At 32.4% G+C, this 22,956-nt stretch overlaps 1 protein-coding gene across 7 annotated transcripts in view; it reads right to left on the bottom strand.

The window, feature by feature from the left end:
* TFEC (transcription factor EC) overlaps window positions 1-22,956 on the bottom strand; it is a 160,232-nt gene that overhangs the window by 5,957 nt on the left and 131,319 nt on the right. For all 7 annotated transcript variants that reach the window (XM_032276225.1, XM_032276224.1, XM_032276229.1 and 4 more), the window contains 4 exons: window positions 11,763-11,877; window positions 9,677-9,733; window positions 5,920-5,995; window positions 775-922 (listed from right to left, as the gene is read on the bottom strand). In XM_032276225.1, coding sequence (XP_032132116.1) covers window positions 775-922; window positions 5,920-5,995; window positions 9,677-9,733; window positions 11,763-11,877 — 396 coding nt within the window. The remainder of the gene's footprint in view (window positions 1-774; window positions 923-5,919; window positions 5,996-9,676; window positions 9,734-11,762; window positions 11,878-22,956) is intronic.

The raw sequence follows: 22,956 nt of genomic DNA, 5'->3' as shown, positions 1-22,956 counted from the left end.
TAAAAATAACTCTGAGAAAATTACTCAGATTAAAAAAAAAATTTTAGTCTCATTGTTCTACCAGAGAATTTATGACAGAGGATGATTCCACAGTGGCTCAGACTACAATACAGCCATTTGAAGACAGCAGAAATCATCCATTTATTCTTCCTGATTAATTTCTCACCAAAAATGCAGGACCTTTTCATGGAAACAGAGTAAAAGCTTTACCTGCCTCTAAGCATACTCACATTTTAAAAAACTTAAGAGTTATAAAAGCCCATGTTTTGATATTTCAGATTATATGAACAGATAAGCAGTGACTTAATATAAACTGACACAACATGCCTTGAGGCAATGAAATCCTTAGCAATGTTAGTAAAGAAATGAAAGAGGGAGGGGAGGATTTAATGTTCATTATAATCTAGAGAAACAAATGTTCTACTTAGTATTATTATTTGAATGTGATAATAAGTTGTGCATTTATGAAATGAGTTCTATTTTATGCATTTTGTAATTTGTTGTCATATATATGTTTATATACACACATATACACACATGTGTGTATATATACATATATACACAATACATTTTCAACCATCGGGATCCTGGATTTCTAGTCAAAACCTAATTGAAACAACCCAATTCACGAATTTCTAAAAAGCAGTAAAATTATCCTTCAAAAGGAAAAATAATTGTTAATAAGAGAAAAAATAAATGAGACCAATGAAGAAAACGGATGACAGCTGAGTCATATGTAAGGTATGTGGCTCATGGCAACGCTCTTATAAAAACCTGAATCCGAAGTAGAAGTCGCCTGTTAGCCTGCTCTAATTTCTTCTGTCTGTGTTCTAATTCTCGGGCTCTCTGTTGTTCTTTTTGTAGCCACTTGATGTACTCCACTGATGCTTTTAGAATAGTTCCTTTGTTCCAGCGCATATCACTGTAGAACGGAGAGATAACCTTTTCACAATTGTGCATGTCAGCAGAATTCATAAGAACTTACAAAATCTTTTACATTAATATGAAATAATGATTTACATGACTATTATTCACTCTTAGATATTATTGCTTCTGAATAGAAATTTTAATAGAATAGTTAAGAAGCCCTTATATAGTAAAATTAATCCCTGAATGAAAATAAGTGTCAAAAGAAAGTAATAAAGTGACTTTTTGTGGGAGAGCTAAATGCAATATCATGATTCTACCATTACAGTTTTTATATTTTTAGTGAAAATTGCTTTTATTATTAACTCTGAGATTAAAATCTATGTGCAGTATTTCTGCATTAATGAACTAGGAAATGTACATTGCTGAGGACTTAAGCCTAAATTTTTAAAGATCATTTCAAATGTAGCAATCTTTTAACTTACTTTATAATAAGGTTGCTTTTATGTTTCTAAGAAAAAAAAAATAAAGTCCCTCCTGAATGGTGATCCTCAGCAATTGTGAAACAAATCAGACTCTGGCAACATCACTTTATGTAACACAGCAAACTTTCTAAAACCATTCAGTCAATTTTTATGTACAAACATCATCAAAACTTTTTAAAAGCTTGATATGAATAGCTATTTTTAAATACATTGAAGATAAGTAAATGTAATTAAACATTACTGGATAACTTTTTAGGCTATAGCATAGAAGAAATCATTTTATTAAAACTTACTTTTAAGACAGGAGAAATTAATGATATGAAATTGTGGAAGAGGCTACTAATTTTGACATCTGAAAATATACACTAATGAATGTAATACTGTATGAGAACTGATAATATGTTTGGAGAATGAGACCAAACTAATTGCTAAATGTTAATCAGAGTTGTTGGAAAACCTTGATGCATTTTTAATTTAGAGTCATGAGTTGTTTTTAATATAGCATAAAGTACACAAGTAAGGAAATATGACATTTTTCTACAGTATATTTTTGGTTATGTGACAATGCCATCAGCAGTAAAATACTAAAAGAAGAGACATTTTTCTATCAGCAGGTGAAAATGCATACTGGAACCTGGGTAAGAGCTCTGGTTTGCTGAAATGCACCAAAACATTGTCAATGAACATCACAAGTTTGAAAATGCTTTGTCATTTCTTTAAGGCTATAGTGGCTGTTGGTCTCATTCCATTTACAGGGTGAGGGGAATGGGTGGGCTAGTGGTGGTGGGAAAGGTGGGGAAAGGCAGGTTATCTTTGTTGTTAAACCAAGTATCTGTAACTGAAAAGTATAATGGACTCTCAACTAAACTTATAGCAGTAGCAAAAGCCTCATGGACCCCTTTTTTGTGTCATCTTTTCTCATGGGGAGGAAAACTTGAGGACAGGGAAATAGATAAAAAAAAGATAACTCTGGCCAACTCTGAATTTTAAAGTACTATCATCAAAAATAAACCTTCAAAATGGTAGTAGAGAACATAGAACGAACCTCCCTTCAATTTGTACCTGATGTCACTTACAATACATTTTTAAAAGTCTTTGTCTTTTATTGTTATTTTTGTTTAGGTTTTGCTTTTTTATCAGTGGTCAAGAGATTGTCATTGTCTAGTAGTGTTTTTTTCACATAATTTTCTCAACCTATACTTCCCAATTACAGCTGTTCTCTACATTCTTTTCCTCTAACCTTACCATTTTGACCTGCAAAGAAATAGAAACTTTTGAATGTTTTGATTCATAAAAATGAAAACTTCATAGAATTCAAAGCGTCTTCAGGTATTAGCTTTGATTTCCTAAGCCAACTCCAAAATATATTCCAATCAGGAGCTGGAAATTTCCTCAAATGTCAACCATGCCACGATTCCTGCTATTTGCCTAGGAGTATATGGTGTTAGGGGATAAGCCCCAGATTTCCTCACTCAGTTCAGTACTCTTCCTGTCAACCTGTGGCTTTCCCACCTTTCGAATGCATCTGTCATAAGAAACATGTTTTATATAGTGGCTTGGCACACTCAGTATACAAAACTGCAATAAAGATTTCACAGGGTTTTCCTATTTTCTTTACATGTAATACTCTCATATTTTCAATACTATTCTTCTTTTTTTGTTCAAAACATTGCATTTGTCTCATTGAGTGAGTCCATGACCCGTTAACAGGTATGGAACATAATGTGAACTATCTCATACTAGATAATTGTGTAGTCTCAAGTACTTTTTTAGTTTTTAAAAACTGTCCTTCATCATTTAATGGTTGTAGTCACCTATTGGACAAGTTATTCTAAAATTTGCTAGACTGAAACTAAAATCTTGTATGGTCTCTTCTTTTTTTTTTCCAGATCCACTGTTTGTTAATTTCATAATTACCATAACATAATAATGTCCTTTCTTCTTTCATTTTCTCACCTTCAAAGTAAACTTGCCTCATCTATGCTACCCTACCTTTTCCTCAGCATTCTTGTTTTCTGTGACTTTTAGATTATCCATAATAACATCTGAAAATTTGACAAATGGATCCAAAATAATTTTGTCGTGTAGATGGATACTCCTTAGTCCACGGAGTCAGATTGTGGTTCTCAGGTAAAGTCCATTTTAAGAGGACACACTCTGGATTCAACCATGGGACCCTTATTGCTGAACTCTAAAGAGGGACACTGGAGTAACAGATGAGTCCACAGCAAGCCAAAGAATAAAATATATTTAAAGAGAATTAGTACTGAAATTTTTGGAATGCCATATCTTTTAGTGAAGTGTCTTCTCTACCTGTGATATACAGAAAGATCCACGTATAGGCATATTCAACATCTAATTAATGTGTTTTCCATTAGACCCAAAATAAATCTACAAACAACATAATAGAATTGAAACAAATAATAACACCTTTTCTGAGATTCATAAGGAAGAGAAAAACAATGCTTGCAATGCAGTTTTCCCAGTTTTGGTCTCTTTTAGATATGAGTCTGTCATAAATTGAATTTTCATATTCTAGACCAAGGGTAGACAAACTGTAGCCAATAGCTTATTTTTGTCAATCAGTTTCACTGGATGAGGTAAAGCTCATTCATTCACATGTTGTCTGTCTCTGCTCTTGTGCTACAAAGGCAGAGTTAAATAATTGTGACAAAGACTGTATGTATGGCCCGTGAAGCTTGAAATATTTACTATCTGGCCATATACAAAAAATATTTACCATTCCACATTCTAGAAAATGAATGAGAACTAGAACAGAGTATTTAGATCAAGTTTTTATTGAAATGTAGAGTAATAATCTCTCATAAAACTTTATAACTTGGAAACTATTTCCATACAACCTATTTGATTTTATTTTTATAAAAAACACAGGCATATAGGAAGACAAATATTTTCTTTAGCTAACAGAGTCACATGTTTTGAGAGTTTAAAAAATTTGAAGAGTTTGAGGTAGAGTCTAAATTAGGCCCGATCCCCTTAGACCCTACATGCCTTCACAATCTAATATGTACATGAGAACAAATATTATATTCACTTATCTAACAAGTTGTTGAATTGTCCAAGTAAATTAGCAAATTTTGATTTAGAGGAAAAAAGACTTTAAAATCTCACAAACATTACTTTTTTTGTGTGTGTGTGGTATAGGGTCTTGCTCTATCACCCAGGCTGGAATGCAGTGGTGCGATCATGGCTCACTTCAGCCTTGAAATCCTGGATTCAAGTGATCCTTGTGTCTCAGCCTCCTGAGTAGCTTGGAGTATAAGTGCATGCTACCACGTCCATCTTCCTTCTCCCTCCCTCCCTCCCCCCCCCCCCCCTCCCTCCTTCCTTCCTTCCTTCCTTCCTTCCTTCCTTCTCTCTCTCTCTTTCTTTCTTTCCTTCTTTCTTTCTTTTTTTCATGGGATTGCACCCAGGCTGATCTTGAGCTCCTGGCCCCAAACAATCTTCCTGTTTGGTCCTCCTAAAATACTGGGCTTACAGGCAAGAGACAATGCACCTGGGCCACAAGTATCACTTTATCAAACATGACCATTTCTGGATAATGAATAATATCCAGTATTTGAAGAAGAAAATTCTCAATTTTAATGAAATATTTCAAATCATTATTAATGCTACAGAGTCCATGATTTTGCTTTTTTTTTTTTTAAAGATGGAGTGTTGCTCTGTTGCCCAAGGCTGATGTGCAGTGGCACAATCTCAGCTCACCACAGCCTCTGAGATGGAGTCTTGCTCTGTTGCCCAGGCCGAAGTGCAGTGGCACAATCTTGGCTTACCACAACCTGAAGTGATTGTCCTGTCTCAGCCTCCTGAGTAGCTGGGGTTACAGGCAAGCACTGCCATGTCCGGCTAATTTTTGTATTTTTAGTAGAGACGGTATTTCACCATATAGGCTGGTCTTGTCTTGAACTCCTGACCTCAAGTGATCTGCCTGCCTCAGCCTCCCAAAGTGCTGGAATTATAGGTCTTCACATTTTTAAAGAATCATTCAGCATTTTTAATCAACACTTTATTTCTCAATATTTACAAGAGTAAGCAATTTGTTTCATGGACATTTTTGTGCATACAGCACAAAGCCTGGTCAGCATCGATCATTATGCTTTTACAATTTCATTTGTTACTTGTATGTGTGCAGAATTTGGGGACCTTGAAAAATCTAACAATCCTATTTCCACCTGCATGAAAATTTTAAATTGGAAGAATTATTATACTTATAAAAATTAAATATACCAGTCAGTATCATAAATAACATTTGACATTACCACTAAATTTGACAATATTGTCACCATACAGAAAGATTCACTATGAACTCAGGAGAAACAACTTATTTACTTCCTGTAGTTCAAAACGACAACTCTTAGTAACAACCCTGACCCTTAATAACAATCAGCCTAGAATAGACATTTCACAATGAGCCCAGCAATTGCCTTATCTTTGCCATAAGCTGCTTAGTTTCCTATCATTGGTTCTCTCCTCCCCTCTCCCCTCCCATTCATTTTTTGGGGTCTTTAAATTATAACATTATTATAGAAATGATTGTTGAACTCACGGATCATTAGACTTTGGAATAAGAGTGCCAAGCTCCTTGATTCGGTAGTTAATATTATACCTTCTTCTTCTTTCAACTATTAAAGAAGAAATATTATTGATTATTCTCATTAATGCATGGTTCACTTTTGGTCAGCTGTAAACTTTCTTAATAATCTTTTAAAAACAATGGGCAAAAAAACTTTCCACTTAGACAAAAGATGATACTTCTCAACAATAAAATAAAATTTCAATATATGCTATTCTAAAAGTGAAAATTTCAATATTACAATCATAAATATATGATTTACAGTGTTTTAAAAACATCTTGTCACAAAACAACATTAAAAAATTTTTAAATACTATAATACTTATACTGAAATTTATATATATATATATATATATATATATATTCATATGTATATGTTTACTCTGTTTGATTATTTCATACATTGGCAATTTGTCAATCCGTAAGGATTGTAATCTTTTGAGGTCATGCAGCACGATTTATTCTTCTCATATACTGTCCTGAAAGCCTAACAGAATGTTTAGCACACAGTAGATACGTGTATTCAATTAGACTCTATGACCTCCTCGAGGGCAGGGACCTATCTTACTTCTTTTTCTATCACCAGAGGGCTTGACATATAGGAGGTGGTAAATAAATGCATGTGGATTAGACTGTAAATTTATTTTTATGTTTTCGTTTCCAGTAATATATGAATAAGTGTTTTTCATACTTTGGTACTCTTCAGACACACCTGGAAGGATTGTTAAAATAGATTTGCACCATACACTTAGAAATTCTAATTTTAGTGTGTCCTGGAAGTAGGGGGAAAAGAGTAGACAAGAATTTGCATTTCTAACAAGTTTCATGGTGATGCTGATGCTGTTTTTGTAGGTCCAAAGCTTTGCGAACTACTGATATAGACTCTTATTCAGAAACTGCTTTCTCTTTTTGTATTTCCACACATTCATTGCTTATGGCAATTTTCTGCACATAGTAAATGTTCAACATATGACATATATCTGTCAAATTTCCGGTATTACTCTTCTATAAGAGCAATCTTCTACTCTATATTCCTAATATCAAGAATCATAACATAAATATGGTATCTTTTCCAACAGATATACTTAAAGCTTTAAGGGAAGTAAAGGTAGAAAAGGCTATGAAGAAGAAGGAAAATATAGTTTTTAAATGTTAGAAAATACTTAAACGGTTCAAACTTAATAATTATGAACTGCTATTAGAAAAAAGGAAAGTCACCAAAGACTATCAACTATCTTGATGAACTTACTCTACAAAGCAAATTACATGAATGAATTTGACCTCCAGGAATAATACATTGTGATTCCTTTAATATGAGAATATAATTGATTCTAGTAAGAGTTTATTTTCCCTCTTTACCAATCCTATTTCCCCTGTGAACATGATTCAAAAAATAGCTAAATGACCCCACAAAAAACACTGACTAGAAAATAAAGGTAAAACTGATAGAAACATATATACACAGATATTTTATATATGCATATGCTATATACACATATATGTATAATATATATGTAATACATATGCATATATAAAATAATAAGAATAAGAATCTATTAATAATTTTATGTCCACACACATTAACTCTTACAAACCAGGCTTTTAAAGATGAAGAACAACTATGAAAGAAGTTCACAGTGCTATCTCAAAATAAGGGACTGTTTTTGTCCTATGACGTTTCTTTAAGTTATTTTATTTAAATCTATCTTACGTAGAATGTCAGATCCTTCTCTACTCTTCTTAGATAGTAGTCTATGAATTTTTGAATGGCTAATTATAATGAGAAATCTGGTTCTCCAATGTTGTTCATACCTAGTACTCATTATTTGTAAAGGAGTCAAGTTTTAAGAAATTACTAAACTACTTCATGCCAAGTGTGGTTTCACTCTTCACAAAGTTTTTGACACATTTACTCAATCCTGTCCTTAGATCCAGCAAGAGAGGCTCCTACTCTGATCAATATTTAGAAGAAGCCCTCTTGCCTTCTCTGGCCAGGCCTCCCTCCTCTCAGCAAGACAGCCACAGGGCCAAGGGAACCCTTCTAAACTATACTCTGGATTATCTGCATAAACAATTTCCTCCCTAATTCCCTGAGCTCACTTCCAGAGCCTGTACAGGCCACTTCCTTAGGTCCGTCCTCCTAAGGAAAGAACATGACATCAGTGTGCTCACTCGAGGCCTCAGTTCTGACCAAAGGGCAGTTGTTTGCAGGGCTGTGTATGGAGCTTGAATGTACAGAATAGGGTGTTCACAGTCAAGTTTGAGGCCACTCGTCGCACAGAATGTAATGGAGGGTGCAGAAAGAAGAGGGATGGGCTGCAAGCTGAGAGCTGGTGTTGGCCCGCCTTGACATTTTCACACCAAACTCCTATGAGTTGAAAATTCTAAATTTACTCCCAGTCTTCATGAAGAATGGAACATAATTTTATGTAGACATCTGGTAATTGGGACTTCCTTTGTAATTTTGCTCTGATCATCACAAGTTTTAAGCGTTTTTTCTAGATTCATTCTGTTTAAAACTTACAGTTTTTTTTAGTGTTTCCTCCAAAAGCAAGATGATATAGCAGGTATATCTAGGTTAAGAAACACTTTGATAATGGACATACAGGACACCTATGTTACTCCACATTAAATGACTTGTTTAAGCTCCAGACACAGTAGAGAGAAGGTAGGATTAAGGTCAGTAATCGTTAAGAGGTTAATTAGGAGAGAAGTCCATAGTTCCTTAATTTACTAATCCCTTCTATCAACCATTAGCTCTCCCCACTCATAATCTGGACCAAACTTATCTGCTCCAACACTAAGGGCATTGGGAATCAAATCATTTTTCTGAGGACTGTTATGACCACGTGCCAGCTCTTGCCTCACAGTCACATGCTCAGCAAACATCACTGTGACACAGGCAGGTGCTTTATGAACAGATGCAGGTTTCACAGGTAGGTGTAGAATCAATTTCAGCTAGTGACACATAAGGAAATTATTCATTAGTTTTAGGAATTTGCAATTTCTATTTATTTTTGTTTCATTCTACTCTTTTCTCAGTTTTTGATTTCACTTCCAGAAAAAAAAGGGCTTTACACTCAATTAGTCAAGCTCACTTGCAACTTAAGTCCTGACCAAACACCCTAAAGCTCAGCCTCCCTGCCAATCTGCTTTTTTTGCCCGATTTCTTCATCTCATATGACCTGTTGTCAGAGTCTAATTGACCCTTTGAAAGGCAGGAGAGTCCTGTTTGTTCCAGAGGTGGAATTCCGCACAACATAGCAATGCCTTTCAGATAACATATCATGAAGAAGGGAGGAACAAATTGACACAGAAAAACGAGAACCTGGAGTTATGTTTCCTACTATTTAAATGTTGTACATTTTCAAAAGTCACTTTTATTTCTTTAAACCTTTGAGTCAATGAGTCACCACAGAATTGGCGTGGTGAATATAAACACATTGGTGTGGAAAATATAAACAAATGCACTCATCTCAGTCACAGGCAACCTCCTTGGGAGTGAATGATCAAGGAGGGAATTCAAGATGTTTCATTTTGTGAAAATAGACAGCTTTTCTGAGAGTTCACATTGTTAATATTTCCCAAAATAAATTAAGTTGTATGTGCAATTAATTTTGGTCATCTGACATCAAAATACTTATGGAGTGATAATGAAATACCCAACACTTTAACCTCCATGCATTTCCTTTTACATTAATTTTATATGGAAAAATATATATATACTCACTGAGGTTGTGGTTGTCCTTTTTTTGTCTCTCTTTTGTTAAAGCTCTAGTGTCAGTTTCTGATCAAAAGAAAAATATGAACAATGCTTACTTCTATCTTAAAACCCCTCAAGGCAACATAATTCAGAACTACTAGGTGAAAATACAATATTACTTGCCCCAAAATGATGCAATAATATTTTTGATGCAGATATTCAGAAATTTGGAACATAGTACTCTTCAGTAAAAGGCAATGGCAAAGCTTTTAGGCTCTGGGATAACAGAAACTAAATTTATATTCTGGCCTTCCATTTAATAGTCGTGATCTATTACCAAACTTCTCTGTGTTTCAGGCTCTTCAACTGTAAAATGACTATAATACAACACCTGCCTTATAATCATTGTGATAACCAAAATAAATATACTACACAGAAAATATTATAGTATTCAATTCATATTTTTAGAATTTTGAGATTCAGAAAGAAATTATTCCAACCTAAATATTTTATTTGTAATTTATTTCTACATCCTGAGAGTTGGAACTCACTATATTTCTCAAATATCCACATGAAACAATTCCACACTTTCTTCCACTAAATGGCACTTTCCTCTATGTATGATGTGGTTGTGTTTATATGACCATCAGCCTCCAGGATGGCCTACAATGATTCTTACTTTGTAGTATTCACGCTTTGTAGTTCCCTCCCACATTAAATAAATAAGGCTGGCCTGTGATGCCACTGGTTTGTTGTGGAAATGACTAGTGTCCAAGGCTAGATAACAGAAGATATTTTTAACTTTCACGTCAGTGTCTCTTTGATCTCTAGTTCTCATGTCATGAGGACACTCAAGCAACCCTATGAAGAAGTCCAAGCAGGCAGGAACAAAGACCACTTTCCAACAGGCAGCACTATCCTACAAGACCTTGAGTGAAACACCTTGGGAGCACATCCTCCAGCCCCAGTCAAGTCTCAGGTGTCTGTACTTCTGGCTGACATCTTGACAACAGCCTCATAAGAGAGTCCGGTCAGAACGATTTCACTAGGCCACTCCTGCATTATTGATGCTCAGAGATTGAATGAGATTATAAATGTTTATTACTTTAAGTTGGTCAATCTCAGGGGTAATTTGTTGTTATGCAACAAAAATAATGAATAGAATATTGTTAGAGTCATAGCTTAAAAAGTTAATAAAATAATACATTTTATTTAATGTATTTGTTTAAAACTATATTCATTAATTTTAGCCTGAATAATTTGAATGCATAGATATTTTTGAATTATTGATTATGCTTTAAGAGTGGTCATGTTGTATTTATTTAAAATTTTATCATTAACTAGGTAAAATTACTGAAGATTGGCATTTAAGCTCCAAACCAAAGGTTTATGATGGAACTCTCAAGTGAATTTATTTACATTGTTCTTTTGGAGGGACTAACACTGGACTTGTAAGTCTGGAAATTCTTATGTTAATCCAGTTCTGCTTGTAACCAGCTGTTACACTTTTGGGAAAGTAGCTCCTCTGACCCCAGGTTGATTTCTTTGTCTACATTTTGGAAGAATTTGACTACACTTCTATAATTTAAATTTTAACAATTTTGAAATAAACTATTGAAAATTGAGGGTTTATTTTCAACTAAAAAAATTAAATGCGAGTCTATCATTAAATCCATAAAATAAGCTAAAAAGGAAAAAATTTTCAATATTTGTTTTTTATCAAATTCTTCATACAGAGTAGACTAATTTCTCCAATTTATTATATCACTTTTTTACCATGTTAATAAATGGCATTTATTTAATGTAAAAATGAACTATTGTTAAATGAAACTTTTATGTATGTATATCTGTTTGTGTATATACATGTATATATATTTATATAAAACGTATGTGCATATTTGCTCAACTTCTAAAATAATCAATTCAGTCAAACTGTAAGTTATATTAACTTACTCCTTGGCTATCATAAAAAGAAATGATGAATTTATGCTCTGTCTCCTTTTTTGTAACTGTTTTGATATATTTTTAAAATTCTAGTTAGCGTAATATATGCCACTTATGCCTTATGTCATTAATAAAAATAAAAAGGGTAAAACTAAAAAAGCAACATTACCTGTAATTTCTCTTTTCATTGGTAGACTACTTGGACAGGAAGCACTTGTAAGCCCCATGTTAACTGGTGAAATTCCTTGTTCACCACTATACACATCCAAAATACTTCCAGATAACTTGAGAGGAAAAAGGAAGAAAAGATTAATAAAACCTTTGAGTAAATTGATATATTTAGTTGTATATTTTACATTTTCCACTTTAAATGTGGCATTTTCTTAATAATAATTTGTAATTTAAGGCATTTTACCTTTAAACAAGACATGAGTATGCATTAACTTTTTAAAAATACATTATAAAATGCTTGCAGATAAGGTGTGCTGAAAAAAAGTTATATGTGTTTAAGCAAAAACAGAAATCAGTTCATGTATGGAGGAAAGCTTCCTATTAATGTTCACAAAGTTAGGTAAGTTTGATCCAGCACATGACCTGGTTACAAATAGATACAATTAAAAATATCATTTTGGACAAAAATCAATACACATCTTTGCAAAGCTTGGAAAGTTCATCACATCCCACAAATTAGGTATAATGGTTGAATATTTTGGGGGCCTTCTTAATACCATCAGTGCTACCAGCAACTCACAGTCAAGAGGTGTTTTGCACTGTGAATTAAATGAGACTCTCTTTCCTTCCTAGAAGGCATATCTTTTCCCATTGTACACTTAATGTTCTAGATTGTTATAAATATCCCAGCTGGTAACCAAAAGTAGTCTAAACTACTTTTGCCTCTAGTGAATATAGGGTACATCCAATTATAGCAACACTGAAATTCCTGAACTGCTCCTTGGGAACAATTTTTCAGAAATGCTAAGGTGCTTCATATACAATTCCAAAATTGCACCAATTCATTATTCAAAGTGTGCTTATCGATTTGACTTCCCAAGAAAATTAAATTTAAATAATATTCATATTTCATATTAATACTCATTACTTCAGAACAAGCTGCATTTACAATGTAGGATTTGAAATTTTAAGCTATTTCCATTGCAAGTATATTTATTCCATTTCTGTCCAATAAACCAAGAGCTGAATAAGAAGCAAGTTTTTTTCTTTCCTCAAGGACTAGAAACAAAACATACAATCAAACAATGCTCTAACAAGTTTTTCATGAAGAATCTAACTTCACAATCCACTTTTTGCAAAATTCCAATTCAATCTGAGAGAATTTATAAAATCAGACTGGAAAAAAATATAAAGAAAGGACATATTATGACTAAAATTAGTTTCTGAGATGATAATCTATTACAGTATATACAATAAATATTGGATATACCTGAGGGAAAAAAATTTAAAAAATACATTTGAAATTACATCAGTTTATATGCATATCCATAAGGACATTTTAGACTTGTATCACACTCAGATGTATATTTTCATATTTTTTCATTATTAACTCTATTAGGACCTTCACATTTATTTTATATAAATTCATTTTTAAGAGATTTTTGCCTTATTGTTCTTGGAAAGGAGCTACAGTCAGCTATTGAAGTCAGCTATCCCTCCTCAATTTTCTCTTCTGCAAAATAAGGACAAAGTTGACCAAATTAGGCAGACAATGTGTGTTCGTATCAAATAAATACAATTATTCTTTGGAAGAAATCCAAAAAGCAGATGCTTTTCTAAGGTATGACTCACCTAGTCATACTTTTTAAAGTGTAAATTTTCCAAGGTCATTTTTGAAAGGCCTGATGGTTATGAGCTGAGACATCACCAGCCTGAATTGTACATTTCCACTGTGCCTTTGAGAAGCATAATGGACACATTGAACAAAAAGGGAGTGAGGGGGACAGAACTAGGAAAAGGGCACTTTTCCTCTGAGGAGCTTGAATTCAGATAGATTTCAATGTAGAAGTGGCAAGTTGCAGAAATGTTAAGGAAGAAAAGGAGCCACATTATAGATCTACTGCAACAATAAAGTAAGAGTTTCCTAACTATACCATTTCCTTGCCTCCATATTACCTGGTCACACAGCACCCAGTGCATTATTCCTTAGAAATGGGGTTGAAAATCTGATAATGAACCTAATACTGCTTAACTGTAGCCATATTACATATTCTCCCGATCTTGATTATTGTCTAATTTATGCCCTAAAGCACAATAATTAATATCCTATTTAATTTTATGCTGTAGGTACTGCCCTGTTTCATGTAAATGGCTAATCTCTTTTTGAATATCATTAAGCAATTGAGTTCAGTTTCAAAGTATGTAATACACTTCATGTAACCTAAAGTGCATTTTCCCCATTAAAAGATGTAAGAGTACAATGTTAGTGAAAATGTACAGATTGCATTCACCTCTGAAAAAGCTACCAAAGAAAACTTACATCAACCTTTGCCAACAGTATAGGTTACTTAGCTAATAAGGTCTAAGTTTTAACTGTATGTTGTAGATCAGTAGGCAATGAATACCTATTTTATGAAGAAATATTCATTATGATATTTTTAAAAGGTTGCTTTCTCAGTAAGGCAAAATCTTCAATGTGTTCAAAAGGCAAACATACTATTAACAAAAAATTCACAACCTTAAAAGACATAAAATAAAATAAAATCCAGTCAACAAAGTGAGAGAGACGGCCTGATAGAGCACAGCCTACTTCTCTACAAGGCAGTACTTCTGTCTGATAGAAAAAATGGACTCCTGATCTGAGAAACTGCTTTGAGTTGAGGAGTGATTGACAGTAGTTTCCTGGTATCAGAGGCTCTTCACCTTAGATTTTATTCACATCTCCACTACTAAGGTCATAGGGACTGAAACAGACAGAGTCTAACCTTTCCACATATACACAGCTATCTACAGTAACTAATATTTCCCAAAGAAAATGAGCCAGCAGGTCAAAATATCGAAACAATTGAGGAAAATGACTATTTCAAGAGTAAAGCAACAAGCAACATTATAAATAACATCAAATGTATTTGTAATAATTTTTAATATAAAATAATAACAAGCAAACATATGACTAAAGAGACCAAGGATAAATGAGAGATATGAGAAATAGAATGCTTAGGAAAAAAACCTGTAGAATTGAAAAAACAATATAACGGAAACAATAAAAAAGAAATAAAAGAATTGGTAAAATATAAAACTGAAATTTTGCAGTAATCTCCCAAGAGGATAAGGAAAAGGACCAAGAAATAGAACATCTGAAAGAACACCTGAACAATATAGAGGAAAGAATTATTAGAACTTAATTACAGATAATAGAAGTTTCAAAAAGAGAGAAAAATAAAATTAGAAAAAAGAAAAAAATTTTTTACATAATTGAGATACACTTTTAAGAATTAACAATAATTAACAGACCACAGTGTTTTATTTTATTTTACCTTATGTTATCATATTTTCTTTTCATTTAATAATCAAAGTGTTTATAGAATGGCTAACAAGAATGATAGAAAAACCTACATTCAGATATATTATACTAAAATGAAATAGTATACAATAATAAAGAGAAAAAAATCTAAAAGCCTAAAGAAAGATTATGTACAAAGAACAAGATTCCAATTAATATAAAACTTTCCAATAGAAAAAGTGAATGGAAAAATGAAACAAATATGTATTTTAAAACATTGAAAGAAAAATTAAAACAGAGCTTTATATCTAGCTCAAATGTCATTCACACATGAGGCCATTATAAAAAAAATATTCTTAGGCATGCAATGCTTAAGAAAGTTTATCCCACAAAGACTAACACTAGGTAAAGTGCTTAAATAAGTAGAGATATTTTAGAAATAAACTCAAAAATATAAAATAAAATTGATCAAATATCTTGGTAAAGTGATTCTGGAATAAATAATGGGGGTGGATTCAAGATTGAAGATTAGGTGAAACACATAACTATGTAACTCAATCTAGATAATATCAGCAGAATTGGGTTGATATAGCAGGGAAGCCATAGGATGTGAAAGTGGTAAGAATGTATTAAGGAGAAACACATTAAAAACGAGACACAAAAATGAATTAAGATAAGAAGAGCAAGTGAAAATATATCAATAATAATAATTGATTTAAATAGGTCAAACTCCCTAGGTAAAGGCTCGACAGAGGAAGTAAGAAAACAGGAACTAGACATAAATATCTTACAAGAGACATATCCACATAGTAAGAGGACACCTAAAGATTAAAAGTTGCAGAATGAAAAAAGATACATCCAGCAAATAATATCCACAGGGAAAATGATATAGCTATATTAACATCAGATAAAAGGGCTTTCATGCTTAAAAAATTATTAATGAAAATGAGTCACTATTTCTAAGAGGTATAACAATTACAAGCATGTGTACTCCTCATAAAGTAACCTCCAAACATGTGAAACAAAATATTTAGAACTACAAGGGGAAATGAATAAATACACCATCGCAGTGGAAGACTTTAACACATATCTCCTCATTTTTGAAAAGTCAAGCATACAAAAATAATCAGTAATTCTATGGAAGGTTTGAACAATAAATGTAAAAGCTCAGCCCAATAGACACGCATATAGTTTTACATGAAGAAATACAGTATATATACTTCTCTCAAGTACATTTGGAACATATATAAAAACTGATTAGGTGCTTAGTCAAAAGAAACTCTCAACACATTTCACAGAGTATCTGATTGCCAAAATATTTGGAAATTTTAGAAAATTGTTAAAAACCTCAAAGTTTAAGATGAAATCATACTGGAGTTTTAAAATAAAACAAAGATAAAACACATGTAAAGAAATGTCTGGGATATGACAAAAACAATTCTTTAAAGAAAATTCATAGCCTTAAATGATAAATGACAAATATATTCATTTTTGAAATATATATAAATTAAGCATTATTTTTTATAAAAGGGGAAAAATCCAAATAAACAAAAAAACTAGAACAGATAATATAATAAAATAAGACCATAAATCAATATAGAACAAAAAAAATACAATAATAGATTCACAAAGCAAAAGTTGTTTTTATTTGAAAAAAATTAACAAGATGGACATGCTTCTGGCAAAATTGATTAAGTGAATAACATTTCAAATAAAAGAAGAGAGTAACTACAGTATATGTTAGATTTAAAAGGTAGTTAAGTTTCTCCCATAAGATTAGGAACAAGATGAGGATGCCTATTTTCACTATTTCTATTCAACATAGTATTGTAAGTTTTGTTGAGAATAATTAGGCAAGAAAAAGTAACAAATGTTATCCATATTGGAAAGGAATAAGTGAAATGATCTGTTAACTGTTGACATGATTTTTTTTTTCATTTCTTTCACACATCCTTTTTATTCCTAATATCTTTTTTTTCCCATTTATTTATTTTATTGCATTTTAGGTTTTGGGGTACATGTGAAGAACATGCAAAATTGTTGCATAGGAACACACGTGGCAGTGTGATTTGCTGCCTTCCTCCCCATCACCTACATCTGGCATTTCTCCCCTTGCTATCTCTCCCCAGCTTCCCACCCCTCACCGTCCCCCCCCATTTCCCCCCAACTGACCCCAGTGTGTAGTGCTGCCCTCCCTGTGTCCATGTGTTCTCATTGTTCAACACCCACCTATGAGTGAGAACATGCGGTGTTTGATCTTCTGCTCTTCTGTCAGTTTGCTGAGAATGATGGTTTCCAGGTTCATCCATGTCCCTACAAAGGACCCAAACTCATCGTTTTTGATGGCTGCATAATATTCCATGGTGTATATGTGCCACATTTTCCCTATCCAGTCTATCGTCAAATCTTATGTTAAGAAAACCCTCCCTAAGATTCTATACCTATTCATGCGCACACACACACACACATATATATGCACGCACACATAATCAAACTGTGCTGATTTTGTGTACTACAGCTTAACTGAATTCAACTATTAGCTCAAAAATCAATTGCATTTCTACACATGAACCATGAACAAACTGAAAAAGAAATTAAGAAAACTATTCCAATTAAATAGCATCAAAAGGAAAGAAATACTTAGGAATAAACCTAACCCAAGAAGCAAAAGACTTATACACTGAAAACTAAAAAATACTGCTGAATGAAATGAAAGAAATCATAAATAAGTGGAAAGGCATTTTGTGTTACTGGATGGAAAGAAATAATATTGTTAACATGACAACATTATCTAAAGCAGTCTATAACTCAATACAATTTTTATCAAATTCCAGCTGCATTTTTTAAAGAAATAGAAAAAATGTATTTTAAATTCCCATGGAATCTCAAGAGACCCTGAATAATCAAAACAATCTTGAAAAAGAAAAAAGTTGGAGGACTCACATTTCTAGATTTCAAAACCTATTATAAAGCCACAGTAATGTAAATCTATGCCAGTGTGAGTCTGGCAATAAGATATATAGACCTAGGGAGTATAACAGCAAGTCCAGAAATAAACTCTAATTTATGGTCAAATAATTTTTGACAAAGTCACCAAGGCCACTCAGTGATGAAAGGAATTATTTTCAACAAATGGTGTTGGGAAAACTGGCTATTACCATGGAAAAGAATGAAGTTAGATGTTTACCTAAACCATATACAAAAATTAACTCAAAATGAATCAAAGATATAAACATAAGTAAAAAAACTATAACATTCTTAGAAGAAAGCATAGAATAAAAGCTTCATGACATTGGATTTGGTCATGATTTGAGGAAATGTTAACAAAATCACAGGTAACAAAAGAAAACATAGATAATTGGACATCATCAAAATTTAAAACCTTTGTACAACAGAGGACACTGTGAGGAGTGTGAAAAGACAACCCATGCAATAGTAGAAGCTACAAGCAGATCACGTCTCTTAAGAGATTAATATCGAGAATATATACATAAAAATAAATCTTTAAGTCAACAACAAAAACGAACAACCCATTTTTTAAAATGAGCAAAACACTTGAATAGACATTTCTCCAATAAATATACATGCAAATGACCAATAAGCACACGAAAAGATGCCCAATGCCACTAGTCATTAGAGAAATGCAAATCAATGCTACAGTGTAATACTTCAGGCTCATTAGGATGGCTAATATCTAAAGAATAACTGAGGAGAGCTGGTGGGAATGTGAAATGTGTAGCCATTGTGGAAAGCAGTATGGAGGTTCCTCAAAAGTTAAACATAGAACTAGCATATGATCCAGTAATTTCACTTCTAAGTGTGTATCCCAAAGAATTGAAAGCAGGGACTTAAACAGATCATTGCACAACAGTGTCCATATTAGCATTATTTACAATAGTCAAATGTCCATCAACAGATGAACAGATAAATAAAATGTGGTGTATACATGTAATGGAATATTACTCAAGCTTGAAAAAATTATGCTAAGTGAAATAAGCCAAACACAACAGGATAAATATTGTGCTTTTTACTTATATGAGGTACCTAGAATAGTGAGATTCATACAGACTGTGGACCAAAGGTTACTAGGTGCTGGAGACACAGATAAGGGGAGCTATTGCTTAATGAGTACAGAGTTTTTTCTTGGGATAATGATAAAGTTTAGGAAATAGAGAGGAGTGATAGTTACACATTATGAAGGCACTCAATGCCTTTGAATTGTACACTTAAAATGGTTAAAATGGTAAACTTTATGTTATATATATTTTACTCCAATATAAAAAGATAATAGGATATACTACCAATAGGGAACGAGACATGGATGCCTATCTTCACTACTTCTAATCGACATAGTTTTGTAAATTTTAGCCAGAATAATTTGGCAAGAAAAAGTAACAAAAATTACCCATATTGGAAAGGAATAAATGAAATGATCTATGTTCGCAGTTGACAAAATTTACCAATGGTTGTAAATGCTTAGACAAAATGCAAACATTTCAAGAAAAATATTACTTATAAACATATACTTATAATAAATATAATTACTGACTGAAGAAGTAATTAATAGCTGTAATCATATTATGATTACTAAAGATCAAAACAAACTTTAAACATACTTCACAAGAAAATATCTGAACCAGATAGTTTTATGGGGAAAAGTATCATATTTTCGAGAAATATATCATGTTATTTTGTAAAAATGTTTCCAAACAACTTTAAAGTCAAGTGGGAATATGCCCTAATTCATTGACCCCAAAATTATACAAAGACATTAGAGGAGGGAAAATTGTAGGCTCATTTCACTCATGATTATAAATATTTAGCAAAATACTGTAAGCACTTTGAATTCAAGAGACTATAAATAATATAATTTGCCACCATCAAGTTTGGTTTCCCATATGTGTATTTTATAATTTAAAAGAGAAAAATAATCTATGACCATCTCAATAAATTCAGAAAAAGCATTTGATAAAAGTTAATCCCATTTATTATAAAACTCAGTTTATTAGGAATAGAATTTTGGTAATTTGACAAGTAATATATCTGAAACTTTAAGGCAAACATCATAATTGATAAAATATTATAATTACTCCTTTCAAAATCATTCCTTTTGACAGTTCAACTTTGTTTTTAAAATTCTAGCCAAAGTAACAAGGTAAGAGAAGAAAAGTGATATTTTTACAGTATCAGTCTATCTCTTCATGTAGAATATAGTATTAAAAGAAAACATGTAAGTTACAAAATGTCACACACAGCTTGATATACTTTATATATACAAAGTTAAAAACAAGTAAGATAAAAACAAGTTAATCATGTTTTCTTAGCCCAATGCATGGCAGACCAGCAAAGGAGAAAGAACAGACAAGCTCAGTGCTGTCGAGTGTGGTAACAACTGTAGAAATGACAGTAACAACTTCACAATGCTGCCAGATTTTCTTTTTAAATGCCTAAATTGAGTTTTCTATATAGTTTTAAATTAATTAAGTTTTAATTAATGTTGATATGAAAGTAATTCTACCCATAAGGTATATGTTTCATAAACTTTTTTGGATAGACCAGTAAATAGTCTGATATAATATTTCCTACCTACAAAAACTCTACCACAGTAATAGTGTCCTAAAGAGAAGTTTTCCTACCTCTTCAGGCTTTCATATGCTGACCCTGTTCATCAAATTTGTTACCCTTAATATCCTGATTTGATTACATGTAGAATGATTAGTGTTTACCTATATCTAATTTCAAACAAAATCATGAAATGCTATTTACCATGTATCTCCTTATTGTCTAAATGGAATTCTTAAGGATCAAAGCTTCCACTACACATTTGTTTACTGTTAGGATAAGGAATCATGTACATTTGTCTCATATATTATCAAAATGACATTTTTTTTTTAGTTGAAGTTGCTAATGTCTCCAAATTGCAATTTTAAGTCTGGAAGGAAAGACAGTGAAACTTTTATTCAAATTTAGTGCATTGAGAAAATACATATTTTCACAACCCTAGAAAAATGCAGCTTTGTCTTTGTTTAAAATCAGCACTATCCAATAAGAAAATAAAATCTGGGTCCAAAATTATTGTAGAAACATCTAAATAACCTCTTAAAATGTTTACATATCAATTTATTCTTATTAGGACAAATATAGGACAACATAAATAATCTGACTGAATTCCACATATGCTTTTTCTACTATTTTGGCCTCTTCCCTATCCATATTTTATATCTGATCTATCACTCAGTTATGACTTTTTCCAAAAGCTATTTCTCAGTTTGAATATTCTTCCCTATTCTCATATTTCAAGATCCTCAGAGCTCTAAGCCTAAATTATGTTCCCTGTCACTAGTATTTCTTCATCTCTCTCAATTAACTACCACCACCCCTCCCAAACTAACTCATAGTTTAAAAATACAACTTCCCCTTCTGCTCTCTCCCAGTCAAAAAATCCGAAATCTAAAATATTTCTGCCTTAACTCATGTATTAAGCCCAAATCTTGTGTGTAGTTTTCAAAATTTCACTGTATGGTCCCACTTTCTCTAGTTGACATTATTTCCCACTATTCTCAAGATGAAATATTTCTTATCCCCACATACACACATACAGTGCCCATGGCTCTCAACAATAGACTTCAAACTCTAGTGGGAGGGAGGGTGTGAGAAGGAAGAATGTTACTGCAAGGAAACTGTGAATTTATATATGGGGAATTTTGTTAAAGAAGATAATAAAATACAAGCATGGCCTTAACATATGTACTATGTCATGGACAGTTGAGTATTTATTATGTATTAGGTATTAAACCAAGCAAGTTTCATAATAATAATTTAATCTCAAGTAATCTTTATAACAACTCTAGGAAGTATTATAATTGCCATTTTAAACATAAAATAATTAAAAGTCTAAGAAATGAAATATCTATTTCATGATCATATAACTTTATAAAGAAATAGGGAGCTTGGATTCAAACCCAGGAATCCACTCTATAGGTAGAAGGGCCCTTGCCTTTAAAACTTTTAGTCTTTAATGTAACTCAAAGACGTTACAAGGCATTGGATTTAATTTTTCTCAGTTTTATATTTTTCCACTGCTGTTTTCTGCACTATCACTGTCCCCATTCCTTCAGTAAGCATCCAAATCTAAGGCTCAACTTAGAGTAAGCCCTCTCCAGCACTCTTCCTCAGGCCAGCCTAGTTTATTTTTCATTTCACCCAGATAATATGGGGCTAAGCTTGCAATACATTTTCTAATTGAATTTAAATTAATTGTTTTATCATTCTTCATTTTTATTCACTCAGCAAGAGAAAAGGCATTATAATATATATTTACCATGATCCTAAAAATAGATTATTTATGCAAAGCTAAGAACTTTCTGCATAGATGTGTATATACGTATACATATATATAATATCCTAGATAATTTTATTATAAATACGAAAATGTAAAAAGACTTACATGTAGTTACATATTTCCAGATAATTTCTTAGTAGAGATAACAAAAGGAAAAAAAAACCTTACATGTATATGCATGTGCACTAACATATTTAATGTGAGTGTCAAGGGAAACTGAGGGAATTTTTTCAGTTGTTTGGATCCTATATTGTGTTTCTTGTGAAAACATTCATTGTGACCCTAAAATCGTAAAAGAGTAGATAGGATAACTGCAGACAGGAAAGGAAAACAAACTTCAGGTATAAAGAGAATCACCGTAGGGGAGCATAGAGTGCACAATGCATGCAAAAACTTGGCATTTCAAAGATTATTGTCTTTCTCTTTCGGTGTTCATTCATTTAGATGCAGTAAGCAAAGTCTTTATAGTTTCAGGACACACACCATTAATACTTCTCTAGATTTGTTTTCTTTGCTACCAAAGCAGAAGTATACAGTTTAAATGACATACAATGAATAGAGAAATCC

This window comes from Sapajus apella, unplaced genomic scaffold, assembly GCF_009761245.1.
Source record: "Sapajus apella isolate SASKATOON/1434 unplaced genomic scaffold, GSC_monkey_1.0 scaffold7, whole genome shotgun sequence".
Taxonomy (NCBI): Eukaryota; Metazoa; Chordata; class Mammalia; order Primates; family Cebidae; genus Sapajus; species Sapajus apella.
Note: the sequence above shows the minus strand (reverse complement) of the source record. Positions and strands in the feature narration are given on the sequence as shown.